The sequence below is a fragment of the Otolemur garnettii genome, unplaced genomic scaffold (assembly GCF_000181295.1).
Source record: "Otolemur garnettii isolate 467f Iridium unplaced genomic scaffold, OtoGar3 scaffold00026, whole genome shotgun sequence".
NCBI lineage: Eukaryota > Metazoa > Chordata > Mammalia > Primates > Galagidae > Otolemur > Otolemur garnettii.
This window is the reverse complement of record NW_003852421.1, coordinates 10,112,966-10,140,348: the sequence shown is the minus strand read 5'-3', so window position 1 is coordinate 10,140,348 and position 27,383 is coordinate 10,112,966. Positions and strand designations below refer to the sequence as shown.

The 27,383-nt window shown below is 40.8% G+C and overlaps 3 protein-coding genes across 4 annotated transcripts in view; 1 reads left to right on the top strand and 2 right to left on the bottom strand.

Moving 5' to 3' along the window:
• Positions 1–6,186, top strand: part of RANBP9 (RAN binding protein 9) — a 92,266-nt gene extending 86,080 nt beyond the window's left edge. For both annotated transcript variants that reach the window (XM_023512274.1, XM_023512275.1), the window contains exons 13-14: positions 2,620–2,731; positions 5,193–6,186. In XM_023512274.1, the coding sequence (XP_023368042.1) occupies positions 2,620–2,731; positions 5,193–5,323 (243 nt within the window). In that variant the 3' untranslated portion in view covers positions 5,324–6,186. The remainder of the gene's footprint in view (positions 1–2,619; positions 2,732–5,192) is intronic.
• Positions 6,187–7,186: 1,000 nt separating this feature from the next.
• NOL7 (nucleolar protein 7) lies at positions 7,187–11,882 on the bottom strand. Its single transcript, XM_003788314.3, has 8 exons — positions 11,581–11,882; positions 11,429–11,489; positions 10,759–10,817; positions 9,263–9,294; positions 8,926–9,007; positions 7,779–7,900; positions 7,625–7,702; positions 7,187–7,371 (listed from the first exon to the last, which is right to left on the bottom strand). Exons 1-8 carry the CDS (start codon positions 11,841–11,843, stop codon positions 7,295–7,297), a joined length of 774 nt encoding a protein of 257 aa, XP_003788362.1. The 5' UTR covers positions 11,844–11,882; the 3' UTR covers positions 7,187–7,294.
• A 4,048-nt stretch (positions 11,883–15,930) lies between these two features.
• The window catches only part of SIRT5 (sirtuin 5), a 21,963-nt gene continuing 10,510 nt past the window's right edge, over positions 15,931–27,383 (bottom strand). Inside the window, 2 exon segments of the mRNA XM_003803931.3 lie at positions 15,931–16,047; positions 26,918–27,177. Coding sequence (XP_003803979.1) covers positions 15,972–16,047; positions 26,918–27,177 — 336 coding nt within the window. The 3' untranslated portion in view covers positions 15,931–15,971.

Here is a 27,383-nt window from a genome sequence, read left to right as displayed (position 1 = left end):
GTTTGGCGGGTATGGGCTGGGGATTCGAACCCACCACCTTAGGTGTACGTGGCTGGCGCCTTAGCCGGTTGAGCTATAGGCGCTGAGCCCATTTTCCTTTATATAAAAAGGATTAAGTTCTAGATGTTTACTGTTGGGTGCTTGATGATGTAAACCAATTTTTTAAGGCTGTATTGGTTTTCTTGCTTACAGCTTCACTCTCTTTCCAAGCCATGTTTCATAGTGTGATCCTTGTTAATCAAGTCTAATCTATATTGCTCTTTATTTGAAACCCAGTTTCCTTACTAGAAAAATTTCAGTTTGTGATGTTTTTTGGGACATTTTGGGATCTAACAACTTACCCAAATTTGTCCTTTCTCTCAAGCCTCAGTTTGCATGTACCTTGAACCTGTTTCTTTTAAGTCATTAGTAATTTACTGTATGTTATTTCATTTACATAAATAACATACAGTATATGTTGTTATTTCATTTACATAAATGACATACATTATATGGATAAGACACTGAGTTCCTTGAAGCAGTGATTGGTCCAGGTCATCACTGTCAGTGTCCTCAGTGTTCAGTAAACATTGATTGAATTGTACTAAAAATAAAATATGAAACAGAAATTTAGACTTTTTTCTCTTGATATTTAGATCAGAAATTAAAAGAAAGAAAATTAGCAGTGTGATCTTAGCCTCTCTAGTTTTTCTGTAAGATGGGCATGTTATTGTCAACCTCAGGTTATTCTAGGGATTAAATGAGATGATGCATGACAGTGCTTGGCATCACACGGTTGGGATTCATGAACAGTAAATTATTATTTGCTCTGAGTTTTTGTTTTAAATTTGAGAGGATATAGTCTTACTTTGGGTTTTGGAACTGCAACATTTCACTGTTTTGTTGTGTGTCACAGTGTAGACCCATGAAGATAGGTTTGTACTTAAAGTTTTTATGTACCAATTAGTCCTTGGACAGATTCGTCAGTATATCTTTTTTGATTTGTCTATGCTATGGAGATGGTGCCTCATTAGATGGTTGTGGGATGAATTAAGTCTTGAGCAAAGCTCAGTCTTTAGAAATAATCTGATTGATTAGAGTTAGCTTTACAGGATAACAGGATATCATATTGTTTCCATGATAAATTTGGATTGGGGACAGGAAGTAAAACCAGGTAGCTTTGTGGGATGCATAAAACATTTTGAGACACCAGAAAAGGCAGGTCTTTCTATCCACAGGCGAATGAATTGTCTTTCTTGCACCCAGCCACCTGTGAATAGTCTCAGAGAACTCAAAATCATGATAAATAATTTTTTGTCTTCAAAGAACTTTTATCATAACTGAGGCAGCAGAGTAACCCAAGTGAAATCTTCAACAGTATAAGACAATGCAGAGGCCACGTACATTCACTTAGAGGCAGGCACTTGTTTGTCCTGTCTTGCAGCTTCAGATTGACTTTAGTTGTTTTCCGTGGGTTATTTTCTAAATCCACAATATAGAAGCCCATGTGGATGATAAAAGGCAAGAGTACAGTTGACCAGGAAGCTTTTCCCTTATCTCTGCTTTTATAACATTAGTAAGATGACTAGAGGAATGCTGGACAATGGGAATGGAATCTGATTGCTTGAGCAACTGAACCTAGGAAATGGTGCTCTTCAGGAATTTCAGGAGTCAGCATTTTGAAAGCGTCATATTCCTGAATTCACAGATTATGGTTTCTTAGCACCTCTCTGTATCTGCTTTCTGAATTGTTAAGGGTATCCTATATCTATTTATTATTTATATGTATATATAATATTACTCTTGATTTAGAGTATTGACATTTGGCATAATAAGACTTCATTTATTGGAAAGGTAGAGTAAACTAATATTGCTAATTTCATTTAGTCCTTACACAACTCTGAAAAAAGACCTCTTAATAATCCCCATTTTGCAAAATGAAACAGCCACTTACAGAAATTGTTACCTGCCAAAAGTTACATAGCTAGTTAGTGGGAGAGCTTGGACTAGAAGCCAGAGTCTGAGACCACCGTAGTATGCACCTCCCTTAGAAAGAAGACGGAAACATAGAATAGTTCTTTAAGACTGTGTCAGTTATTTTAAAATGTAAAGAGGGGGTGGCTTGAGGAGACTGGTTAGAAATAGTAAATGTATAAAAGAGGCCCTAAAGCGGAGCCAGTTTAGTTTCATAATTTCCTAATGGAGTTAGAGAAGATGTCATCCAGTGAGATGGGTCCCATTACCACATCTATTAAATGACAGAAATGCAGGCAGGCCTTATGCTCACTGCCAAATTCATATCAGTGATAATAAATTGTAAAGTGTCTGAATGTTTTATCTTCCTCTCTACCTTAACTAGTATTAGCCCATTCCTTTGGATTGGTTTTATTTTCTTCTGTTTAGTTTGTGTTGTTGAGATTGGAGATGAATGAGAATGGCTAATTACAAGAAAAATGAAAACAAATTCATTACATGATTTCATTGTTCAAAAATACGTCACAGGCATGGGGTAAATGGGTTTAAAGGTTATAATAGTCTAGTACTTTAAAGCCATATTTTACTTGTCTTTCAGCTTGGAACCATTATGAGCCTAGTAGTTGAACTGTTGGAATTAAAGCTAAATTGATATGTTTTCAACAGGATGCATTCAGTTTACTAGCATATTCAGATCCTTGGAATAGCCCAGTTGGAAATCAGCTTGACCCAATTCAGAGAGAACCTGTGTGCTCAGCTCTTAACAGTGCAATATTAGGTAAGTAAAGCCAAAGAGCACAATTTACTGACCTTCTCTGAACATCTGACAGAGGGTATTTGTGCTGGCTTGTCTATTTTGGTAAAATTATAAGAATATTTTCTACATTTTTAAAATGTAAAATTACTTTAAAATACAGAAACTTTCCTCCTTTATCTCAATTCCAGATTACACAGATTCAAATGGAATAATAGAAACAGTAGATTGGGGATATATGTTGGGATGTTTGGGGTTTTATGCTCATGTATGCAAGCATTTCTTGTAGTTGTGAATATCTAGTTCTTTTTTAGAATGAGGTATTTTGGTGGTCCTGTGTCTAAATTAAAAGTACTCTACTGAAGACACCCCTGTAGCTTTGTAGTGAAAGGTGTTTTCTGCCACTCATTTCTATCCTGGAGATAGAGAGTGGCATTCTCCTGCATTCTCAAGTTAGGTAGACTGTATCTCTTCCTCAGATACTGAGGAGAAGGATGTGAGCGTGGGTGGAAGATGGCAATTGAGGAATCAAGCCCAACGGCCTCTTGTTTTTCTACGTAAATAATTATCAAGGGCTGAGTATTGTGAAAGTAGCAAAAAGTGGTGAGAATTTGAATTAGAGCCAATGAAGGGATTGAAATACAATTGAACAGAGGATGAGTAAAGGGGCTAACTCGCGACATTGAGAGCCCAGCAGAGAAACAAAAGTGTAAGTTTATGGTGGTACATAACCATTCTACATAGTTGATTTGGCTACTATAAAGGGAATCTGGAAATGTTAATGAAGACATAGTCTAATAATTGGTCCACAAGAGAGGCTAGAAGGGAACAGGGTAAACTTGAGTTGGTCAAAATGGAGTTTTGAGGAGCAGGTATAATGACAATGAATTGAGGGAGTGGATGGAGGAGCTTGAATATCTGAACGTGGCTTAGTGGTCAGGATTCCCAACTGGTGCCCCCTGCTACCATGTTCCCCTCCTTTTTGCTTGAAGCATTTCAGTGGGCTCAGGGTAGCCCGAGGCTCTTGTCATAGCTCCCACTATGCTATGATGCAGGAACAAAGAGCTTAGGTGACTTGTGAGCCTCTCTACCCTTTTGTAGTCAAATTATATTTGCATTTGAGTTAGCCAACTCAAACTATATGCTCTTACCCAATAAAAAGAGGTGAGGGAAGACAAAAGCAGCTGCTAGACCCAGCATCCTCAAACCTAGGACATTTATCCAGCTCGCAGGGTAAGCTGTTTAGCAGCTGACTCGTCCCAGGGCCCATAGTCCAGCCCTACCAACCATCTGAGGGACAGTGAACTAGCCCCCTGTTTAAAAAGTTTGAGGACTCCTGCGCTTAGGTGAAGCTTAGCCAGGGAAGAGGAAGAAGTGAGAAACTTAATTTGTTGTTCCCTCAGTGGTTCTGTTTCTATGAGCAACTTGCTGCAAAGTGTGATGACAGTGTTCATGCACTGAACAAACAACTCCCTGTATATGAATTCTGTAACTGCACGTCCTGTGCATTTCTCTGTAAACTTGATAGCATTGAGTGGTCAAAGGTAATTTACATAAGTCATTTATCATTTAAGACTTTTAATTCCCAGGTAAAATGAGACTGGTCTAGTTTAGAAGTCTGCTGTGCTATCTGGCCTTGTTAGATTTTGTGGCTTTTTTAGTCACGTTTCAAGCTTTTTTAGGAAGATGGGGGCATGAAGGCCAGGATTCTTATATCCTGACCAATCCAGATGTCATTCACACTATCCCTTGGAGACACCTATGCAGCCTCAGCTGCGTTCTGTCCATGGAAGTGGGAGAATCCACCAGTGGAAACTTGTAATGAAAACCCAGTGCCTTTTTTAGTAATGTCAATGACTTTGGTTAAGTAGTAGAGAAATACTAAATATTTCTTATTCTCTACTCCAAATATCAGATCACAAGTTACATATTTCCCCCATCATAGTTATTAAATAGCTTTTTGAATATCTGATATTTTTTACTCATATTTTTTTTTTTTTAAAGAGACCGTCTACCTTTATTGCCCTCAGTAGAGTGCTGTGGTGTCACAGCTCACAGAAACCTCCAAACTCCTGGGCTTAAGCGATTCTCTTGCCTCAGCCTCCTGAGTAGCTGGGACTGTAGGTGCCCATCAGAATGCCCAGCTATTTTTTTGTTGCAGTTTGGCCCGGGCCTGGTTTGAACCTATTACCCTTGGTATATGGGGCCAGCAACCTACTCACTGAGCCACAGGCACTGCCCAAATATCTGCTGTTTTTAAAGTCTAATTCTGCAAGAGTTTTCTTAGAGTTGAGTGAATGCCTAATACCCACACTACCTTGTCACAGTAGCATTTACTGACAGACTACCATTGCTAGTAGGTAGTTAAGAGTGGTATAGGCATTGGCAATTTTCTGAGTAACATAATTATTTTCCTGATTGAGATGTTTTTTAAAATATCTTGACTGCTAATTACTCTTTCTATTTTTTAATTATTTTTCCTCAGAAACCCACAATCTGCCAAAGCAACCTCCACTGGCCCTAGCAATGGGACAGGCCACACAATGTCTAGGACTGATGGCTCGATCAGGAATTGGATCCTGTGCATTTGCTACAGTGGAAGACTACCTACATTAGCTATGCATTTCAAGAGCTCACACTTATATTGTGGCATATAGTCAACATGGAAGTAGACCAGCTCTGCTGATTTGAAATTTAGATTTTTTTAATTATGTACTGGGGACAGGTTTTTGTCGCTTTACATTGCTTCCTAGTTTACAGCATGATGCAGATGATTTTCTAACTTAGTGTTAGGAGAAATTATTTTCCATCTTTAACCTCTTAGTTGTCTAAGAGTTAAATATTACTGAATTTCAGACGTTCAAATTGATCATCACAAATCCTTTAAAACAATTACCTAAAAGAAACCAAAAAATCCTGCCGCCTTTGTGGGGGGGGAGAGAGGGGAAGGAAATGGAACAAGTTGTGTTTGTGTTAGCATGTGGGTAATGTAAACTTCAAATTGGGAGATGTTCCGACCCCCACTCCCATATAAGCATTCAATCAGTGTAACTTGCAAAATGCATAAACATCCGACAGTTTGAATTTATAGTGTTGATGGAAGAAATCATTTTTAATGTGTACTGTAAAACTTGAAATACTCAGGAGCTGAGTGAATATGTTTGTTGCTACTTACAATCCCGACCTGTTAAGTCCCAGTAGTTTTGTTTTAACATGGTCTTTTTCAACTTTGTTTCCTGTTTAACTACAGATGACTTCTGTTGTAGACTCACAAGTTTAACTGTTGTACTATAACAGTATTACCTGTCAACAGTGTGGTTATGACCTTTATTTATATAAAAACCAAATATTTAGTCAATTTACCGTGTCTTAATTTAATCTTTGTACACCTTCCATTTTTAAGTGCTTAAATGAGTACTATATTGCAATAAAAATGTAGTGATATAATTAACCAGCTATTAAAAATTTACTTCTACAGATACTAGAGTGTCAATTGAATTTAATATATTAGGTATTTGTGTACTTCTTACAATTATATGAAATTAGAACAGTTACAATTAATGGCTAAGTTTACTGACTTCCCTGGCCTGGAGTCAAACCCGACATTGTAGGGGGTATAGCAAGACAAAAGGAAATTTAATTTTTTATTTTCAGACACAATATGGCACATGAAACTTGCCAGTCAAGCAAAACTCAAAACTGGTTAAAAGCACAACTTATTTACTTTGTGACAGAGTCTTGGCTCTATTACCCAGGCTAGAGTGCAGTGGTATCATCATAGGTCACAATAAGCTCAAACTCTTAGGTTCAAGTGATCCTCCCACCTCAGCTTCTCCAGGAGCTAGGGCTACAAATGTGTACCACCACACCTGGCTAATTTAAAAAAAAATCTTTTTGTAGAAGGCTTACTATGCTGCCCAGGTTGGTCTTGAACTCCTGGCCTCTCCAGCAGTCCTCCTGCCTTGGCCTCCCAAAGTGCTAGATTATAGGCATGAGCCATTGTACCCAGCCAAGTAAAATTTAAAAAGCTGTTCAGACTATCCTGATCCTTCTGGTGGGCAAAGGCATTTGTCAGTTATATTTTGTGTACTCAATCTTATGTAAAAAGAACAGATACTTAAATCTACACTTAGATTCTGCATTCTTTCACAGTTACTTTCTTTCATTCCCTGAGGATTATTACAAAGCAACATTCTGCGAAAGTTGCACAAAAACATCAAGAGCACAGCCATTGAGAAGTCTTTTTCTGATGTCCGTTCTTCTACCTTCCTGCCATTCCTGCCACATGCCCACCTGGGCAAGGGACTTGCTATTGCTGGTGGGGGTACTGCTTGCATTCAGTTAAACGTGTAAAGAGAAAGGAAACCCAATTCCTTTTAATATTCCAGGACCCTATAAGGCATGACTGACTATAATCCATATAAAATGTGGCCAAGTACTTCTAAGTAGATTTGTAGTTTTTATAATGACCTTTCAAAGTGATTTATGACTGATTTATTTATTAGATTTTTTTTTTCCAGAGAAGTTGGTCCTTTAAATATCTTTAAATTTCATACATACAAAACAGATTTTTCATTTAGCTTCAGTTTACTTCCTAGGAGTTTTCATCTTTCGGATCACCCATCGTCTTTTAAACTTCTTGGCATTTTGTTTTTTCTGGGTTCCTAGAATAGGAAGTTTTGTACAGTAAGATAACAGATACACAATGCCCAAGAAATATAATTCAAAATGTTTTTCAGGATTCTCTATATAAATACTAAAATGAGGCCTATTATACGTTACACATTGACCTATTTTCAAAAGCAACTATAAAATATAATAAAAATATTTATAAGCCATCATAAGGGAAAAAATTATGAACTACCTCCTTCAAAATAACATAACTATCAGAAACAAGACAATAAAGTTGGATCTTACCCCAAGCATTATTCAAAAATTGGGCTGCAGCCTTTTTCACTGGTAACCTCTTGTTGGCAAGAGACATGAACTTATTAACTAGAAGAGAAGATTATTTATCATTTCTGTTTTATTCACAGTAAAAAGTGAGAAAAATAGTTGGTAAGAAAATTACCAGTAGTTCGGTTGGTTCCTGGACCATATAAAGAATTGTGTATGAAGGCTTGGGCTGCTTGCTGCCTTGAATCTCTCAGATCTTGGTCTTTTAGCCTTAGAGCCACGTAGCTTTTATTCTGGCTGGTTATCAATACAAAAGGCCAAATAATGAGGATGATACATGCTTACTTTCAAAAAAAAGACATTTTCGTCATAGTGATAAATGAAATTTCTAATTTTGTATATGCATAGATTAAATTACAGAGCTATTTTACAATAAATAGGGTAACGTACATTTTAGTAGAGCAAATAGTTTTAATTTTGGATCAATTAAACAATTTATCTCTCAGATGTATTTAACATTTAACTGAAGAATAGGTCCCTGGCCATTTGTACTAAAATATACTAAAACCAAAAGTCAAAACATATTATTTAACAGGAAATTGTCCTGATAACATGTAGTAAACGGAAACTGAAAGCTATTCCTGGAAATGCATTCATCACAGTTGCCAATCATTACTTCCAAATCAATTACACCCACTAAATTGGGCCACATATGAGTTCAACATATCACAATGAACTTCTCTCATGGTCTTGGCTTTTACCTGTTTCTCAGGCTAAAACAAATTTGTCGATTTGCAAATAAGGACCTGGACCAGACCCTAAGCTGAACTGGATGCAGTTGCAGATAATCAACCATGTGGGCCAAATTCCAATAACAGTAGCTGCTTTCTCTGTGATTTACGTGGACCCATAAGAAAAGATGAGGCCACATTTTCAGGGAAATGTTAGATTTCTTTAGAAGAAAGACCAATGATGATTGACCACTATGATGAATACATTTCTAGGAATAACCATCTTTGCATTGGCATACCCTCCACCATTAAGGGTGGCTGACATAGACCATTCAGAGGTCACAGAGAACAAATCACACTGCTTTAATGGCTAATAGGTGCTGACAACAGGCTACAGTGTATCTTGAAATAACATCCACTGGGATAAATAAAATAAAAAAACCCACAGGACCTGTAAAGACAGATTATTTAAATGACAAGATTATTCAAGTGAGTTTTTCATTATCAAAACTCATTTTTCCAATCCAAATAGTCTACTAATTAAAATATTTTCCCTATCCCACATGAGGGGGGTTAAAAAAGGCTCGTTACCTGACAGACTGTACTTTTTGTACTTTAACTTTCTTGGAATCACTTCCTTTTTCACACTCTTCATTTTTCTTTTGCAAATTAACTAAAAAATTAAATTACATTTTCTAATTACCATTTATGTAGAAATACATCAGGAACATTTACTGAGTTCACTTCAGATATCCACTACACCCCATTGGTTATGGTTTTTATTTGTAATATATACTAGGAACAGGGTCTAGCTAATCTTCCCTAGGCCCATGCTCTCTAAGAGCCAATCATATTTGACTGAAAAGCTCTACAAGTGCCCCTGAGATTTATTTACATGAGAAGTTATTTAAGTTAGAATAGTTCATACCTTCTTTTAACTTTGCTGGTGATTTCTTTATGCTGAAGAAAAAACAAAATCACTGACTGGAATGGCAGATCAAAGGTTACTCAAAACTTGTTAACAATATTTCATCTGGGTTTACAAATAAAATACCCCTCTTTCATTATCATCATCTTCAATCTTCAGGATTTTTGGAAAGCAAAAGTCACTCCCCAATGCATTTCCACTATCTCCCGATCAACAAACTAATTTTACTAGGATTGGAGTATCTTTGTAATTTTAAATCTGAAGGCATATTAGAAGGCTTACAAAGCAGCAGAACACCATGGGTGGTAAGAGTTACCATTAAGGGAAAGCCTTAAGAACAAGTTATATAATACAATATTTAGAATATGCAGGGAAAATAATAGGCCTGACTCATTTTGCTTGGAGGAATCATAAAGGGTTAATCAACAGTTTAGACACAGGACGTGAGGACCAGCTTCAAAAGGTCTGTGGTCTAATGGAAACAAAATGCAATATAAGAATACAAAATACAATACACACGCAGAGTAGAAAGGGCACACAGGAGGAAGTGATGAAACAGCAACTGCATGAGAAGGTAGATGTGCATGCCCTTGATTCTGAGAGGTGAAAGGAAATTTGCCACCAAATCTAATAGATGTGCTTGTATGTTTAATGTATTCAAGATCTGAATGAATGACTCTTTGGTAAAGTTCTTTTACTAAAAATCTGGGGACTACTGGCCTGGGTAAAATTAACTCCTGAAGTTAAAACATGAAGGAAGAAAAAGGGGGTAGGAAAAAAAAATACGAATAGTTCGCCCGATTCCATGAGACGACAGCTTTTGGCTTTAAACCATAAAACACCAAAGCTGCTAAGTAAAATGGGAAATAAGAAGGGCAGGCTGGTAGCAAAAGACAAGGTAGTTTCAGAAGCCTGTGGCTAAATGTCTGCTATCCCACTAGATAAACTTTAAAACACATATTCACCACCATCAATCAACCCTATCACAATGACAGGCACTCAGAATTTATTGAACGAACACACTGGAATCAAGAAACTAGAGGCTAGAGTCAAGTCACTTATGGGAATAAACAAAAATAAATAGCAAACAAATAAAAATAAGTTTAATATTACCTCCATCTTTCCCACCAAATTAAAATACCACTGTGTACTGAAAGAAGAGTCTCACTTTGTCACCCTCCCATAGAGTCCTGCTGCATAAAAGCTCACAGCAACCTCAAGCTCTTGGGCTCAAAAGACCCTCTTGCCTCAGTCTCCCAAGTAGCTGGGACTACAGCACTTTTTTAGAGACAAGGTCTCACTCTTGCTCGGGCTGGTCTCCCAACTCCTGAGCTTAGACAATCCACCCTCCTTGGTCTCCCAGAGTGGTGGGATTCCAAGTGTGAGCCACTGCACCTGGCCTTACTGTGTACCTTTTTAATTTAGGCTCTACAACTTCTTCGATTATATGAATTCAAACAAATGTTCCAGTATGTAGTTCAAGATCCATTACTTACCTGGTCTGTGAAGCTGTAGTTAACTTCTCTAGAATAGTGTCTGGAAGGAGTTTTCTTTTCTTTTTGAAATAAAGACATTTAAAAATAAGAAATGATGTACATAAGGATTATGTCCAGAGTTGCTTCTAAAGATACCCATTATAAGGACAGCCCTACATCTAGACAAGTAAATGAATTACGCTGAATACCACTCCTGCTATCTCTAAGCGGTGGGGAAACTGGGTCCACAAATCTCAGAACTGAATCTACATTCTCTGGAAGATTGAAAATTGGAAAGGGTGCCCGCAGTATGCCAATCCTCAGGTCACTGTAAATTCAAATGTATCCGGAGTTTCTCTGTGGGTAAAGGTGCCAGGAAACACAGCAAAATAATCATACTCTGTACAAATCACCTCATCTTCACAGCAACCTAGTTTCAGATAAGGAAGGTGTCATAGCCCGGTAAGTGTCAGAGTTAGGTCTCCATCTAACACTTGTGGTTTCAAATTCACTTTTCCAAGTCCTGCTTTCAATTGATGGACAGTAAAGGGCATAAGCATCTTTCTTTTCAATGTCAGAAGAAACATTAGTGAACTTTTTCCCATTTCAATATCCTAGCAGCCCAAATCGCATCAAACACGGGAATTCTACCCAAGCAGGGAGGGTTTAAGACACCTTATTGCCCTCTAACCTTTTGTTCGATAAACAGCTCCTCGCGTCGCTTCCTCTTCTCCTTCAGCAGCGTTTTATCCCTGGGAGAAGCGGTGACAGGTCAGCGAGGGGAAGGACAAGCGGGACGGGAAAGGAAGGGGCAGTTCTCCCCGCCGGGCGCCGGCACCGAACCTGCGCACTGTCTCCCGCACTCGCCGTTCCTCTTCTCTTGCCTCCGCCTGGGCGCTGGCGAAAGTCAGCTCCTCCGGGGCCTCGTCATCAAAGTCGTCTTCTCCTTCCTCATCTTCCTCCAGCGGCTCGGCGGCTGCGCCGCTGCTGGGCTGCCCGAGCAACAAGCCATGTTCCGCCTCTTCCTCCGAGGCCGGCTGACTCTCGTCCACCATCGCCTCCGCCGACGCCGGGGCGCGGGACGCTCGCGGCCGCAGCTGCACCATGGCCCACGAAGCACAGGACCGTTTGATTTCTGACCCGGAAACAGCCTCAAGCGGAGCGTGACGTGACCAGAGAGCGACTGGGGGCTCCGTCGCCCCCTTCAGGTTTGGAGGCCCCTCTACAGGCGGAGGCGCCGGTACCAAAAGAGGAAAGGGCGTGGCCTGAGATCTGCCGGTGAGATGCTCCCGCCCGGCTCCCGAGACGCCAGCTGGAGGCCACCCCTGAGCGATCCACCTGCGGGTGCTGCTGGAGAAGGGCTTACTTTCCAGGCAGGGGAGATTCGCTGTGCTACTCTCCTCGGCTGGGATGGCAAGATTGGGCTGGCGCGGGTCGCGCTGATTCCCAGAGACCCGGTAAACGCGGGCCCCAGTCGCTGTGTCGCCGCGTGGTCAGTCCAATTCGTGGACAGTTGTCGATACTCTCATTCCCCAAGGAGGGGGCTTTCACGGGAGGAGAAGCGCTCCAGCGGAAGGACGTTATTGCTCCTGCTGTCTCTGGCCCAGCCGAGATCCACAGACCCGGGCTTAAATAAAGTCCTCAGCACCGGCCGCCCGCAGCCCTGCTCCTCACCGGCCCCACTCTGATATTCATTATCTGGCTCCCCATCAGGGTGGGAGCTCAAAGTGGGGCCCGTGTCTGGTTCCTGCCGCGACCCCACCACCTGGAACAGCGGCTGGTCCTTGGCATATGGACCAAGAATGGACCTTTTTTTTTTCTTCCAAGAATGACTTCACCGTTACCTCTGAATGCTCATTAGTTTTGTGATATACACACTTCTTGCAGTAGAACCTGTGTTAAGTTGACCAGCCAAGGGAATGGAACCAACTGGTCAACAGAAGGAACGAGGCCTACTGTACTGATAGATACATGCGGTGCATGTCCAGCCTATGAAAATCAGGTCAACTCAAGGAGGGGATGAGGAGAGGGAGGTGGTCAGCTATGGAGGTCCTACTGGTTTTTGTTTCTTGACATACAAGTCCCTTTGTGTTCGCCGTGTTTACCTCCTTTCCCCGTTATACAATACTGAATGACTCATCATTCTTTGAACAAATGAAGCTGTTTCCCACTTGTACGAATTGTCCCTCTACTGACAGGCACTGCCTCATGTAGAATTTACACTTCAAAAACTGCCACTCAGCCTGACTTCAAGCACCTTCAATGTCCACCCCTTTCCCACCCTGCCCATCTCTAATTGTACTCTTCTCTGAGGCTTCCACAAATTTCTATTCCTGTAGTTGCCACATTGTATAGTAATTTACATGATGGGTTTTCCATCCATTCTGTGAACTCCTTGTGGGTAAGATCCAGGTCTTCCTAACCATTTTATTTCTAATGTCTATTATATAGCAAATGTTTAATCAATGCTAAGTTGAATAATTCTATCTCACGTGTATTTTGTATTTTCAATTCTTTTCTGATTTAGAAGCAATTTCCAATTTAAAAGTGACAAAGTGGGCTCGGTGCCCATAGCACCGTGGTTATGGCGCCAGCCACATATACCAAGGGTGGCAGGTTCAAACCCAGCTGGAGCCAATAATGACAACTGCAGCAGAAAAATAGCCAGGCATTGTGACAGGCACCTGTAGTCCCAGCTATTCAGGAGGCTGAGGCAAGAGACTCGCTTAGGCCCAAGAGTTGGAGGTTGCTGTGAGCTGTGACACAACAGCACTCTACCAAGGGCAACATAGTGAGACTCTGCTCCAAAAAAAAAAAAAAAAGACAAAATGAAACATGAACAAAAATGACAAAACACAAGAAAAATTGCTGCTGGAACGAAAGGTCTAGTATGAGAGGAGTTGCAAAGAACAGTTCTGAGATAGGGAGGGAGGGTGATAGGTGGGGTCACCTCCATGGTTTATCTTACAAGGGTACAAGTGAATCTTTCTAAAAGCAGAGTATGAACGTTTTAACTCAATGACTAAGAAAATGACATGAAGGTTATATTAACCAGTTTGATGAGAGTATTTAAAAATGTATATGAAAACAGCACACTGTACCCCATGATTGCATTAATGTACATAGTTATGCTGTAAGAAATAAAAAAAAAAAAACAGTTCTGAAACCTCTGGGCCTTGGTCAGATAGAAATTACAAATTAAAAAAAAGAAATTACAAATCAAAATATAATCAGACTCTCTGAGATAGGGTGCTAATAGGAGAAAAATATATGGAGTTAATTGGCAACATATTAGCAACAAAGCTATTAAAGGTGTGTGATAGTACTGTATGTACAAAAACTGCATTGTATGTACTACAGTATTTTGTGTACAAAACTATTGTATGCATTACAGAACTTACTTACAGCTATTAGCAGTGCCCTCGGTATATATCTCTTGCCCACCCGAATAAAGTCTGAATCTGGCTCTCAGGGTGCCTGGCTAGTTCTCCAGACTCCCTATAGGCTGCAGACATCCCTTTTCCCCCACACGAAGGATATTTGGGATTTATTAAAAGTTATGACTTGTGAATGCTATGACAGTGTCTTGCTGCCTATTTTAACAAAAGCCAAGAGTATACTATTAAAGAATATACTTTTAAATACTATTAAACTTTGCAAGTGGCAGAGGTACATAATCACCCGTGGCTCACCTGACCCACATACACTGTTAGTAATGTCCACTCCTCCCAAGCAGTTGCCTTATGCTTACTGGGTAGCAGGCATTCTAAGGGCCCCCAAGTGCTGAATTAGCTGGTGGGGCTTATGGAAAGAATTAAGTTCTTACCACTTATTCCCAGGTAGTAAGGGCATCATTTCCCCTGGGAAAAACTCACCTCAGAATTCAGTGTCCGGGAGAGGTTGGCAGACCCCACAGAGACTGCATGCTTCTGTCTTTATAACAGTGAGAAACAGTCAACCATCACCTTCCTTTTCCTCCTGACTGCTAAGATGGCCACAGCAAAATTTTAGCCAGCTCTGTTATTATTATTATTTTTTTGAGACAGAGACAGTCTCACTATGTCCCTCTTAAGAGTGCTGTGGCATCACAGCTCATAGCAACTTCAAACTCTTGGGCTTAAGCAATTCTCTTGCCTCAGCCTCCCAAGTAGCTGAGACTACAGGTGCCCGCCACAACACCCAGCTATTTTTCGGTTGTAGTTGTCATTGTGGTTTAGCAGGCCCACCCGGCTGGAATCATCAGCCTTGGTCTATGTGGCTGGTGCCCTACTCACTGAGCTATGGGTGCCGAGCCGAGCTGTGTTATTCCTGAGATCCACATACACGTCATTCTTCTGCTTTTCTCCCTTGTCTGTCAGTATTTTTCTCTTCCACCCTTGCACTGAATTCCCGCAGTCAGCTATCTCCTATTCTCTGAGGAAAAGCAGACCAGGTAAATGCAGCTGCAAAGAAAAAGCCTCCCGCAAAGACATCTCCTGGGGTAACATCTTTATAGGATAAACTACCTATGGTAGAGAATGACTTTACATTCCACTAAAACGTATTCAAAGATCAAAACTGAATGCCAGGGTTTTACCCCTTTATTTCTATCTTTGGCAAAAATAGAATCAGGAAAATTACATCTTTTAGACAATTATAAAATTTGTTCCCTCCCAATAACCAACCAAATACATCAAAGGTATCTTATGCTTCAGTTCAATCAGACAGCATGAATTCACTTCACAGTTCTCTAACTTTTTTGTTTGCTTTTTTTTTTTTTTTAATTCTGAGACAGAGCCTCACTCTGTCACCCTGGGTAGAATGCTGTGGTGTTATGGCTCACAGCAACCTCAAACTCTTGGGCTCAAGAGTTCCTCTTGCCTCAAGCCTCCTGAGTAGCTGGGCTGACTGACAGGCGCTTCCACAAAGCTCAGCTAGTTTTTTCTACTTTTAGTAGAGACAGGGTCTTCCTCAGCCTGGGCTGTTCTCAAACTCCTGAGCTCCACCCGGTTCGGCCTTCCAGAGTGCTAGGATTATAGGCATGAGCCACCATACCCCACAATCGTCTAACTTCTTAAATACATTTGCTCTTGCTACTTCTCAGTTTCCCACCATTTACCAACAGCTTGGATTCCTGCCAGGGAATCAGAGGGTATTTTAAGACAGTCCAGTATTTCACTCACTACCCACAAGACAGTTTCTCCTGTTTGTGGTCTAGTTCTTAGACATAGTGTATTTTCTCTTTCCTAGGAGACTTAAGAAACAGTTTCATTTTCATGACGGGCAAGCGCTTCAGGAAGAGTTGAACCACAGGGTCCCTGGAAATGAAACCTGAAAGAGAAGGACCAGATATAGCGGAGTTATGAGATTCAGGTTAGCAAACCGAACAAACTTCTTCAGCAAGTACCTACTTCTTAAGTTATATCCAAAGTAAAATCGCAATTCTCATAAACAGGGTATTCTGAATTTTTGTACTCACTTCTTTCATCTGGTTTCTGACAACTCAAGATGTAACACTTTGCCACAGGTTGGCCTCTGTGACTAAGGCAATTTTGAGAAGCAATTGTCTAGAATTTGTATGTGCTGCAAATAGGAATTTCTTTCAATGGGTAGGAGACATGATTGTAAAGTGCATTTTGTGATTGTATTGCCTTACTCATGATTGAAATTTTAAGTCAAAGCATAGATGAGGTGTGACAGTTAAGTTCACAAACGTATCCTAGAAAAAGTACTACCCACCTCACTGCTGAATATCACTACAGTCAAAGTTTTCCCCTTGGGAAGCTGTGCATTGATGCCAGTCCCTAGCCTAGCCTTCAAAGCAATTTTGGAACACTTTTTCTGGAATGGCCATTAGAGCTGTTGTCATACGTGGTCATTATGAAAGTTTTGAGATATACAAAAATCAAGAAATGTAAAATCCATACGAACAGAAACAAATGAAGCCCTGCCAGTAACGCTGATAAGCTGAGCAAGTTGAAACTTGCGGGAGTGAACCAGAAAGGTCACTGTCGGCCGTGTTTCTGGGAAGTGAAATAATGGACCATAACATAGACTGTCTGAAAACTTTCACAGTGACCCATAGATTACCCTGGATGTCCTGAATATCATCAAAATGTCTTCCTTTCAATATTTCCTTTATCTTCAGGTAAAGAAAAAAAGTCACTGGGGGCCAGATCAGGTGAGTAGGGAGGGTGTTCTAATACAGTTATTTGTTTACTGGCTAAAACTCCCTCACAAACGGTGCCATGTGAGCAGGGGCATTGTCATGATGCAAGAGCCATGAGTTACTGGTTAAAAGTTCAGGTCATTTTCATCTTTTACAAGTACAAATAGTACATGCACGTCCTTTTTGGTAGGTCTAAATAGTACACTTGGTCAACTGTCCGGTTGGTGCAAATTCATAATGAAAAATCCCTCTGATATGAGAAAAGGTTAGCAACATTGTTTTGATTCTTGATTTGGTCTGATGGAACTTTTTGGTCATGGAGAATTGGCTGACTTCTATTGTGCACTTTGATGCATTCTTTCAGGGTTGTATTGGTACACCCATGTTTCATCATCAGCAACATCATGGTCCAAAACATCGTCTTGCCTCACCAAAAGATCTTGGCAAAGTTCAACTCTCCTTTGCTTCTGTTCATCAGTGAGCTCCTCTGGGACCATTTTTGCACACACTTTTCTCATGCCAAGATTTTCAGTTAAGATCTTTCTCTAGCGATGTTTACTTGCTCTGCTATGCTTCTCACAGTCAGCAAAAAATCTTAACCCACAATCCAACAAATTTTTGCAGTGTTTTTGTCAGCACTGCTTGTTACCAGTCACCCGGTCCTCTCATCATCAGTGACGCTTTCTCTCCCCTCAGAAAAACTATTAATCCATTTGTGTACTGCCGTTTTCTTCATGGCATTATCCCCATAAATTTAGACTAACTTGTCCCTGATTTCACTTCCAGTCTTGCCAAGTTTAACAAGAAATTTAATGTTTATTCATTGCTCTAATTCAAGCTCTGATGTCTTGTGACAGCACACAAAAAACATGCAAAAGCAATAATGAACGCTCAGCAAGAGCCCGCCACACATCAACATGAACACAGCTGTGAAACACTGATATGCCAAGGTTATAAAACCTTACAGAATTGTTTGTACAGTGCTGCCCACATAAGTGCATGGTGGCATGTTCACAAGCTTAACTGTCTGAACTGGTACATACATTGTACAATTCATATATTTTAATACATCCATTGTATTAAAACAGCATTCACATATTGTTCTGAGTACAAGAGGAAAAAAAACCTCATACCCTAAGACCATAGGGATTTTAGCTGAGTCAACAAGCCTCTCAAACCATCCACTGGACTTTATAACTAACTAGTGTCTGACTTCTTGTTAGAAATGAGAAAAAAAAGGGGAAGAGAAAAGAAGTGGGAGAAAAAGGAAAAAAAAAGGAAGATTTTTGTTTCCTTCAAGAGAAATAGGATAGGGGCAGTGCCTGTGGCTGAAGGTATAGGGCTCCGGCCCCATATACTGGAGGTATTGGGTTCAAACCTGGCCCTGGCCAAAAAAAAAAAGAGAAAGAGAGAGAGAAAAATAGGATGGGGGAAGGGGGGGGACAATAAATAAGAAACAAAAGCAAGATTTTTCTAGTGCATCATTAATGAGAGAACCAAAATAGAAAAAGGCATTTCCTTAAGGTAATTTATTGATACAATACAAATTGTGACTAGTTTAGCCCTCGAATGTTCCATTCTCTTAAGGGAATGCCACTGACTGGACAGCCCTGACCAAATGTCATCTCCGGTCCTTCTGCCACCCATGGCATACACAGCACTGGCTGCTAGAAAGCCCCCCTACAGCACAGTGGTCACCCATGAGTTATAACCAGGCATGGGGGTGGTTTTAGGGAGTGCCCAGATCCTCACCTTCCACCTATGTGCTTTCCTTAGAAAGTGACTTTCAAATGCCTCTTTACACATTTACTTTCCTCTCACTTTACAAAACCAAGCCAGACCTCTCACCCATCCCAGATGTTACACCAAGTGTGAATACATATCAGGTGCCAAATAAAGGGATGTCTGGAATTTTGGTGTGGATCTGAGAAAACAAACAAGCTAGGTAACACATCATCCTGCAAGTTGGGCACTTTCGTTCTTGCTTTCAATAGAGTTAAAAGAGGGTCTGACAGAATTGTCAATGAACAGATCACTAAATATGATACAAAATTATTCTCTGTATTTTGGTATGTAACTTGGAAGGTAGTCCAAATCTGAGTGGCAATGCCATATCAAAATTCTTTCCATGCCTAGAGTGTAGGTGGCCTAGATTTCTCAGTACTTACATAAAAAAGCAAAAACTAAGAATTGACATTGTTCTCTAAAATCATAAACTATCAGAAACTCTGCTGTTTGAAATTAATAGCAGTTGAAGAATGAAATATCCCCTCATGCCTAAGGATTGACACGAAGAAGCAGGCTGGAGTTCCGACCCAGCTGCAGAGCTTCAAGTGAAGGGGTTTTGGACATGACATTCCACGTTTATCTTAACTTTGCTGTTTCTAAGGAAACAGGACCTGGCTTACTTTGCCAGCCAGACTGGATGTTGGTTGACTCCCTTGCACACAGCCCTCTGAATTGTTCTGAGTCTATCAACACTTAAATTGCCTTTAGATTCCATCCTTCCCCCAATCCCTGTAACAGCTCTATCTTTCTTTGGGGACACACTTCACAGTTCCACTGGGTACAGTCGCCTTCACTGCTTTGAGTCAATTAACCTGATCACAGGCCCAGTGCAGTGGCTCATGCCTGTAATTGTAGCACTTTCAGAGGCCAAGCCAGGGCAACAAGCAAGACCCTGTCTCAAAAAAAAAAAATTTTTTTTTTTGTTGTGGTTTGGCTGGGGCCAGGTTTGGACCTACTACCCTCAGTATACAGGGCTGGCGCCTTATTCAGAGCCACAGGCGCCATCCTCAAAAAAATATTTTTAAAAAAACAAAACCCAATCTTGCCAGTTTGTTTGTGGTGACTATAGGAGGAACAACAGGAATTGTCTCCTTTTAACAATACACAGCCCTCAACCATAGATATGTGGGTGAACTCATAAAGTGTATGTCCTATTCATATATTAAGGCATGTTTTTTAAATAAAATTTTACTCTTGGAATTATTAATCAACACATTTCTTTCTTGGCTTGGTGCCTGTAGCACAGTGGTTACGGCACCAGCCACATATACCGAGGCTGGCAGGTTCAAACTCGGCCTCGGCCAGCTAAATAACAATGACAACTGCGACAACAAATAGCTGGGCATTGTGGTGGGTGCCTGTAGTCCCAGCTATTTGGGAGGCCGAGGCAAGAGAATCGCTTAAGCCCAAGTGTTGGAGGTTGCTGTGGGCTGTGACCCTACGGCACTCTACTGAGGGCGAATGTGTCAACAACTATGTACTATAGATTATTATAGTGATAACTCAATCTAGAAAGAACATTTTTTAAAATTTTAATGAAATTGAAAACAATGAAACAATTCATATATTTTGTTGCAGAAGTATAATAGGGTAGTTAGTAAAATATTTTCAAGAATAAAAAATATATTACTTTAGTATAAATTTCTGTAATAGCAGTAAAATGTAAATACAAGTTCAAAGAGAAAAAATACATGAAGGTTCCAATTGGTGGGTTTTGTAGGGTTTTTGTTTGTTTAGTTTGTTTTTGAGACCGAGTATCACTCTGTTGCGGCTAAAGTACTGTGGCATCATAGCTCCCAGCAACCTCAAACTCCTGGGCTCAAGGGATCCTTTTGCCTCAGCCTCCTGAATAGCTGGGACTATAGGTGCCTGGCTAGTTTTTCTATTATTAGTAGAGACAGGGTCTCTCTCTCGCTAAGGCTGGTCTCGGTCTGACTCTTGAGCTCAAGTGATCCACCTGCCTTGGCCTCCCAGAGTGCTAGGATTACAGGTGTGACCCACAATGCTCAGCCTAGGGTTCCAATTGTTACAGAAGGGCTCCTGTATCATGTTGTTAAATGGATGATGTTGTGTATCATTCAGATGATCAGATGACATTCAGATTTGACTAGATACACTTAAAACCATGATATGGTATTTCCTTCCAGTGCACCTGGAATCACATTTTTTTCCTATTTTTTTGAAAGACTTTTTTAAAATTTCAGATTAATATGAAGGTACAATTAAGTTAATTGTTTAGATTCTTTCTCAACTATTTTTTATTCTTTTCTTTTTTTTTTTTTTGTGACAAGAGTCTTGCTCAGTCACCCAAGCTAGAGTATAGTGGCATCTTTACAGCTCACTGTAACATCAAACTCATGCCTCAGCCTCCCAAGTAGCTGGGACTCCAGGCATGCACTACTGAGCCTTGCTGATTGTTCTACTTTTTGTAGAGACAGGGTCTTGCTCTTGCTCAGGCTGGTTGCAATTCTTGGCCTCAAGCAGTTCTCCTGCCTTGGCTTCTCAAAGTGTTAGGATTATACTTGTGAGCCACCATGTCCCACACTCACTCAAATATTTTGATAAAAATTTTAGATGTCAACTTTTAAAACACGAATGGTGTACTGAACAATGTCTGAAGACACCTTTTCTAGCACACGGGGGCTGCCCCCTTCCCAGCTGTAGGATAACCAAGACTACTGTGTTAACTCCAAATCTATTCATGCCACTTATGGAGGATAATGTAATCATCTCATTTAACTTAAAATTATGTAATAAACTGCAAAACGTAGTTATTTCCAGGAAAATTAGTTGAATGCTTTCAAAAGACATGGTGAGTCACTAAATATAATTCTGTTAAATTAGGTACAAGTGTAAAAGACTGGAGGAAGATTGCTGCACAAGTTTCTTTTTGTAAATGCTTGCCCCCTTTAAAAGAACAGAAGATAGAAATATCCAGACGTTGTAATCCAGCGTTTTCCCACATTTCCTGATTAAGAGTCAAGTCACCTGGATCACTTATTCCCTACACACATAAGCAGGCATTTCCCTCCTAGAAATTCTGACTCAGGAGCTCTAGGTTGGGGCCTTGGGATCTCGTTTTCTTGGTTGCCTCTTTTATAAGGGCTGGAGTGATTCTTATTTTCAGGGGGATTTGGCGAACACTAGGAAAATTATCAGTATGATTTATGCAAGAAAACTGAGCTTCAATGAGCAGATCCTAATCAAACAAAAAGGGTTTTACCTCTACCCCCCAAAACAGCAAATGAAGGCAAATTTATGCTTTAAATTAAAACATTTAAGACATGTATGTGCCCTTTTTTTTTTTTTTTTTTTTTTTGAGACAGAGCCTCAAGCTGTCCCCCTGGGTAGAGTGCCATGGCATTACAGCTCACAGCAACCTCCAACTCCTGGGCTCAAGCGAGTCTCCTGCCTCCGCCTCCCAAGGAGCTGGGACCACAGGCGGCCGCCACAACGCCCGGCTATTTTTTGGTTGCAGCTGTCATTGTTGTTTGGCGGATCCGGGCTGGGGTTTCGAACCCGCCACCTTAGGTGTACGTGGCTGGCGCCTTAGCGCCCTTTTTTATTAGTCTTGCTTTCAATGACTTTTTGGATTAACAGATCAAGTACGGGCCCCAACTGCATGGACAGAGAGGCCTCTGCTCCCCTTCTCATGCTGGCCCAGCCAGGGAGGGTCTGTGACTTCCTTATCAAATGTGGCCAAGTGTGACTTAAAAGAAGTGACCTCTTCACACTTTGGATGAGTAATGACGTAACTACAGCCATGTGTAACACTCTTATCTAAGAATTCCTTAGCCTTAACTCCACAGGCAGTCAGCTTTCTCTGGGGGCCTCTCTTCCCACACACAAACGTGGTGCTCCGTGGCTTTCCTGACCGCCTCACCTGGCACTTCTCCCTCCACTTCAGCCATGCTGACCCTCCTGCCCTTCTTCACCCTCCCACGTGTGCTTCTCCCTTGGGGCTCTTCCTCTGTGTCATCTCAGTATCTGGAAAGCTTGTGTCCCGGGCATTCTTTAGCTGACTCCTTCACCTCCTTCAGGTCTCTGCTCAGGTCTCTTAATGAGGCTGGCTCCATCCACCCACTTGGGTCCTGCAACCCGCCTGTCCCCCCAACTCCACCTGCTTCTTCCTATGGTCTTGGCACCATCTCACATGCTGTCATCTTCATTTGGTACATTTTTGTTTAGTTCACATATATATCCTAGAACAATGTCTGGTACATAGTAGGTACTTCGTATTTATAGATTTCAATTAAATTCTGAAGTTTAGAGAAATTCAAAGGTGAACAGAGCACACCATGGAGGCCGTCGGGCACCAAGCGCTGCGGGTGCTGGGAAGGCCCTGCACGCCAGCTCACTGGGAGTACAAATTCCATTTTTGCCTCAGCAAATGTACAAACCCTACATGCCAAGGACCCCTGGGATTGAGTAACAATCAAAACACTGATGTTTAAATCCAAAAATGCCTAGGCTCTTCTTGAATAGTCACGGTTGATCAGCAATCATCCAAGACAACCATCAGGAAGGTAAAGTGGCAAAACCCAAACTAGAACTAAGTGACACCTTGACACTATAACAGAGTGACCAGATTTTAACATTTGTAAAGCGGGACAACATGGCCGCGGGCAGGGCAGGGCAGGGCCTGACAACAAGGCAAACTTTGATAAGCAGTTCTTGATAATCACTTCTCAACAATTATTTGTTATTATTACAGTTTACCATTATAGAATTAACAAAAATAATATAAAACTCATATTCTGGCGAAATAGCCACATGGCAGCCGAAAACCAAAAACCATATATTCCCTTTCTGTTCTCCCGCCCATTCGTGCATTCTTTCAAAAAATCGGAACTTTTTTAAAACGCCTCAGGACATGGGACAACTTGTTCAAAAGTGGGACGTCTGGTCACCCGCTTTTTATAGGGGTGACCCACCCGACATCTGGGTCACCCCTATAATCCCATGGGAAGTGAACTCTGTGACTTTGTCTCTAGATTAGAACTGGGAAGACAGAATCTCAACAAGGAGTCTCGTGAGATTCAACTTTAAAATACTGCAGCACTCCAGCTACTGTTTAGGTGATAAAGAAAATCAAGTTAAAAGTAGCGAGGGATATTATTCCAATTTTCTTGGAATTGGAATTAACCTAAAGCAAGGTTTGCTTCTCGTTAACCTAACGCAAGGTTTGGCAAACTTCTTCTGTAAAGGGCCATCCATAGCAAACCAGTTGGTCACTGTTGTAATTATTCAACTCTGCTGCTGTAGTGCAGAAAAGCCATAGGCGATACACAGACACAGCTGTGTTCTAGTAAGACTTTTCTACAAATACAGGTAGTGGGCAAATTCACCCCATAGGCAGTAGTTTGCTGACCCCTGACCTAGGGTAGAGTTCAACTCTAGGGTTGGCTTCCCCCTTTGAAAGATTGAGTGGGATGAGATAACGATCCCTGGAATCCCTTCTAAATGTCAGCTTTGATGACTCCGAGATAAAATCATTGTTGGCTTCACTGATCAGTTATACTCACCTGGGAAAATCCTCTGACTTACTGGTATGAGCAGCCTTAGCTGCTCCTAATGAAGCCAACACACGTGATGGTGCTTGTGATCAGTTCAGTTCTGGTCCATGAGCAGCTTGGCAAATTGCTCACAGTTGCTAACTAGCAAACCTGTTCGTCTGAACAGAGACACTGATGCTGAGACAAGACGAGGTGTAGCTGAGGAACTTCGGCTGAAGCTTCATCCTACTTCACAAAGTTTATCCTGTCGCACTCTTGTCATTTTCAGATGGTCTTTCAAGCAGACATGTGGCTTCGGTTACCCGGCTCTGGTAGCACTTCTGATGATGTTAAGTAGTCCTGATACTAGTCACATGTGCTCAAATACAAACTAGATGCCCACTTTCCAGTGGACTAGTCAGAGGAAAATTTACCTTTTTATGTAACAGCTTTATTGAGATATAATCCACATACAATCCACCCATTTAAAAAGTATAATTCAGTGGTTTTTGGTATATTCACAGAATTGTACAACCATCACCACAATCAAGTATAGAACATTTTAATTAACCCAAAAGGAAAAGCTGTACCCAACAGTACTCACTCTGTACTCCTCCCTACTCTTCCGGAACAACCAACCTTCTCGCTACCAATTGGTCTAATTCTGGATATTTTGTATAAATGGAGTCATGCGTTCTGTGGTCTTTTATGACTGTCTTCTTTCACTTAGCATGTTTTCATCCATGTGCTGGCATGCATCTGTACCACACATCCGTACTTCATTCCCCTTATAGCTAAAACACAGTCCATTGTACACATGTACCAAATTATGTTTATCCATCCACCAGATGATGGACATTTGGACTGTCTCCACTTCTTCCATGAATAATGCTGCTATGAACAATCACGTACAAATATTTGTGTAGACTAAGTTCTCATTTCGACGGCTGTCTACCAAGGAGGGGAATTGCTGGGTCATATGGTAACACGATATTTAAATGCCAGATGTTTTACAAAGCAGCTGCACCACTGTGCTTCTCGTCAGCAATGTCTAAAGGCTCCAATTTCTTTACCAACACTTGTTGTTTCCTTTATTTTAAAAATTACCGCCATCCTGGTAGTTGTGAAGTGAAACCTCATTGCAGTTTTTTTCATCTGTATTTCCCTAATTGTCTAATGATGTTCAACATCATTTCAATGTGCTTATTGGCCATGTATATGAATTTGAAAAACGTCTTTTCAAATCTTTTGGCACACTTTAAAATTGAATTATTTGCCTTTTTACTCCTGAGTTTTCAGATTCTTTATATATTCTAGACACAAATCCCTCGTCAGTCTTAGACTTACAAATATTTTACATCTTTTTCTTTTTTTTTTCTGAGACAGAATCTTACTTAGTCATCCTCGGTAGAGTGCTGTGGCATCACAGCTCACAGCAACCTCAAACCCTTGGGCTCAAGAGATTCTCTTGCCTTAGCCTCTGGAGTACCTGGGACTACAGGTATCGGCCACAGTCCCTGGCTATTTTTAGAGACAAGATCTCACTCTGGCTCAGGCTGGTCTCTAATCTGTCAGTTCAGGCAATCCACCCGCCTCAGCCTTCCAGAGTGCTGGGATTACAGGCATGAGCCACCACACCTGGCCTCTTACAAACATTTTAGAATTTTAATATTCTCTATAGATTGTCTTTTCACTTAACAGTATCCACTGAAGTACAAAAGTTCTGAATTTTGATAAAGTCCAATTTACCCATTTTTCTCATGTTACTTGTACATCTGATAGCATATCTGAAAAAGCTTTGACTGGGCATGGCAGTTCATGATTGTAATCCTAGCACTATGGGAGGCCAGGGTAGAAGGACTACCTGAAGCCAGGAGTTTAAAACCAGCCTGGACAACACAGTGAGATCCCATCTCTAAAAAAGTTATTTTCTTAATTAGTCAGGTGTGGTAGCATGCTCCTATAGTCCTAGCTACCTGGGAGACAGAGGCAGGAAGATCCCTCGAGCCCAGGAGTTCAAGGCTACCTGGGTAACAGAGAGAGACCCTGTCTCTAAAAATAAAAAAAATTAAAATAAAATAAACAGCCAACGTTAAAAATCATTGATTAATGACAAGATATATATCAGCGAAATCTTATGTTTTATTTATTTATATTGACCCATTACTTATTTATATTCTACCTTATTCTAGAAAGTAATTAAGAAAACTGGTAAGAATTAAAAGTGAACAAAAAAAAAGGGGAAGAAGGGGAAGAATGGAACCTGGAATGAGACTAAAAATGCACACGGCCATGATCTGTACCTTCCATGTAAACTTGAGAAACAGGATGAGAACACAGCCACAAAGACAAGATTCTTGGCAAGTGGGTAAAAGAGGAACTTTCCTGGGTGGCTTTACCAGGATAATAGTGTGTGAGGAAGGTCTGTGTGGGCTTCTCCCAGGCTTACTTGCTGAGCTTTTGGGCAATTGCTAAATCTAGTTTAAAATTACAAATGAAAAAGCCTAAAGAACTAAAGAAGAGCTCTCAGAATGTGAAGAAACAAAGTCCTACGGCAAAGCCCATATAAAACAATACGGCTATGTCTATAGTTAATGATATTTGTTCCTCCATAAAAGCAACTACAGACCAAACAAGAAAACAAACACTGTGTTTTTGTTTCTACTTAGAGCAGCAGGTGAACTCTGTTTAGCTGACCACAACCACACCTGCCCTCCACCTCCCATCTCCCACCAGGCTGTCCCTGTACCTGAATCTGTTTGTGGCGGGGGTGGTCTCCATGTTAAACTCGGCCACTGGCACACCCCTGGCAGACACCTGGGGGGCAAACATGGCGGCTGGGTACACCACAGAGGAAGTGCCCACCTGCAAGGCAAGCACAGAGCAATGCACACGTGGCCACAGACAGGGAGAAGGAGCAATTTTTCAGAAAACCTTACATAAATTCAGGTAAATCTGTGGTTGCAGGGGCAAGGAAAGCCAAGCTAGATGGGACAAAATGGAGAGTATCTAAGGGTTATGTGGAAAGTTAAGAGACATTTTGGCCAATCACTAGAATTTGTGAAGAATAAATGCAAAGAATGGCAAAGGAATCACTTGATTAACATGCTTTGGGGTTAATTCTGTTTTCATTTCCGCATTTTGAATTCATACAAATGGTCCACAACTTTTTTGTATTTTCTAACTTACAACACAAACATTTGTTCATAATCCTA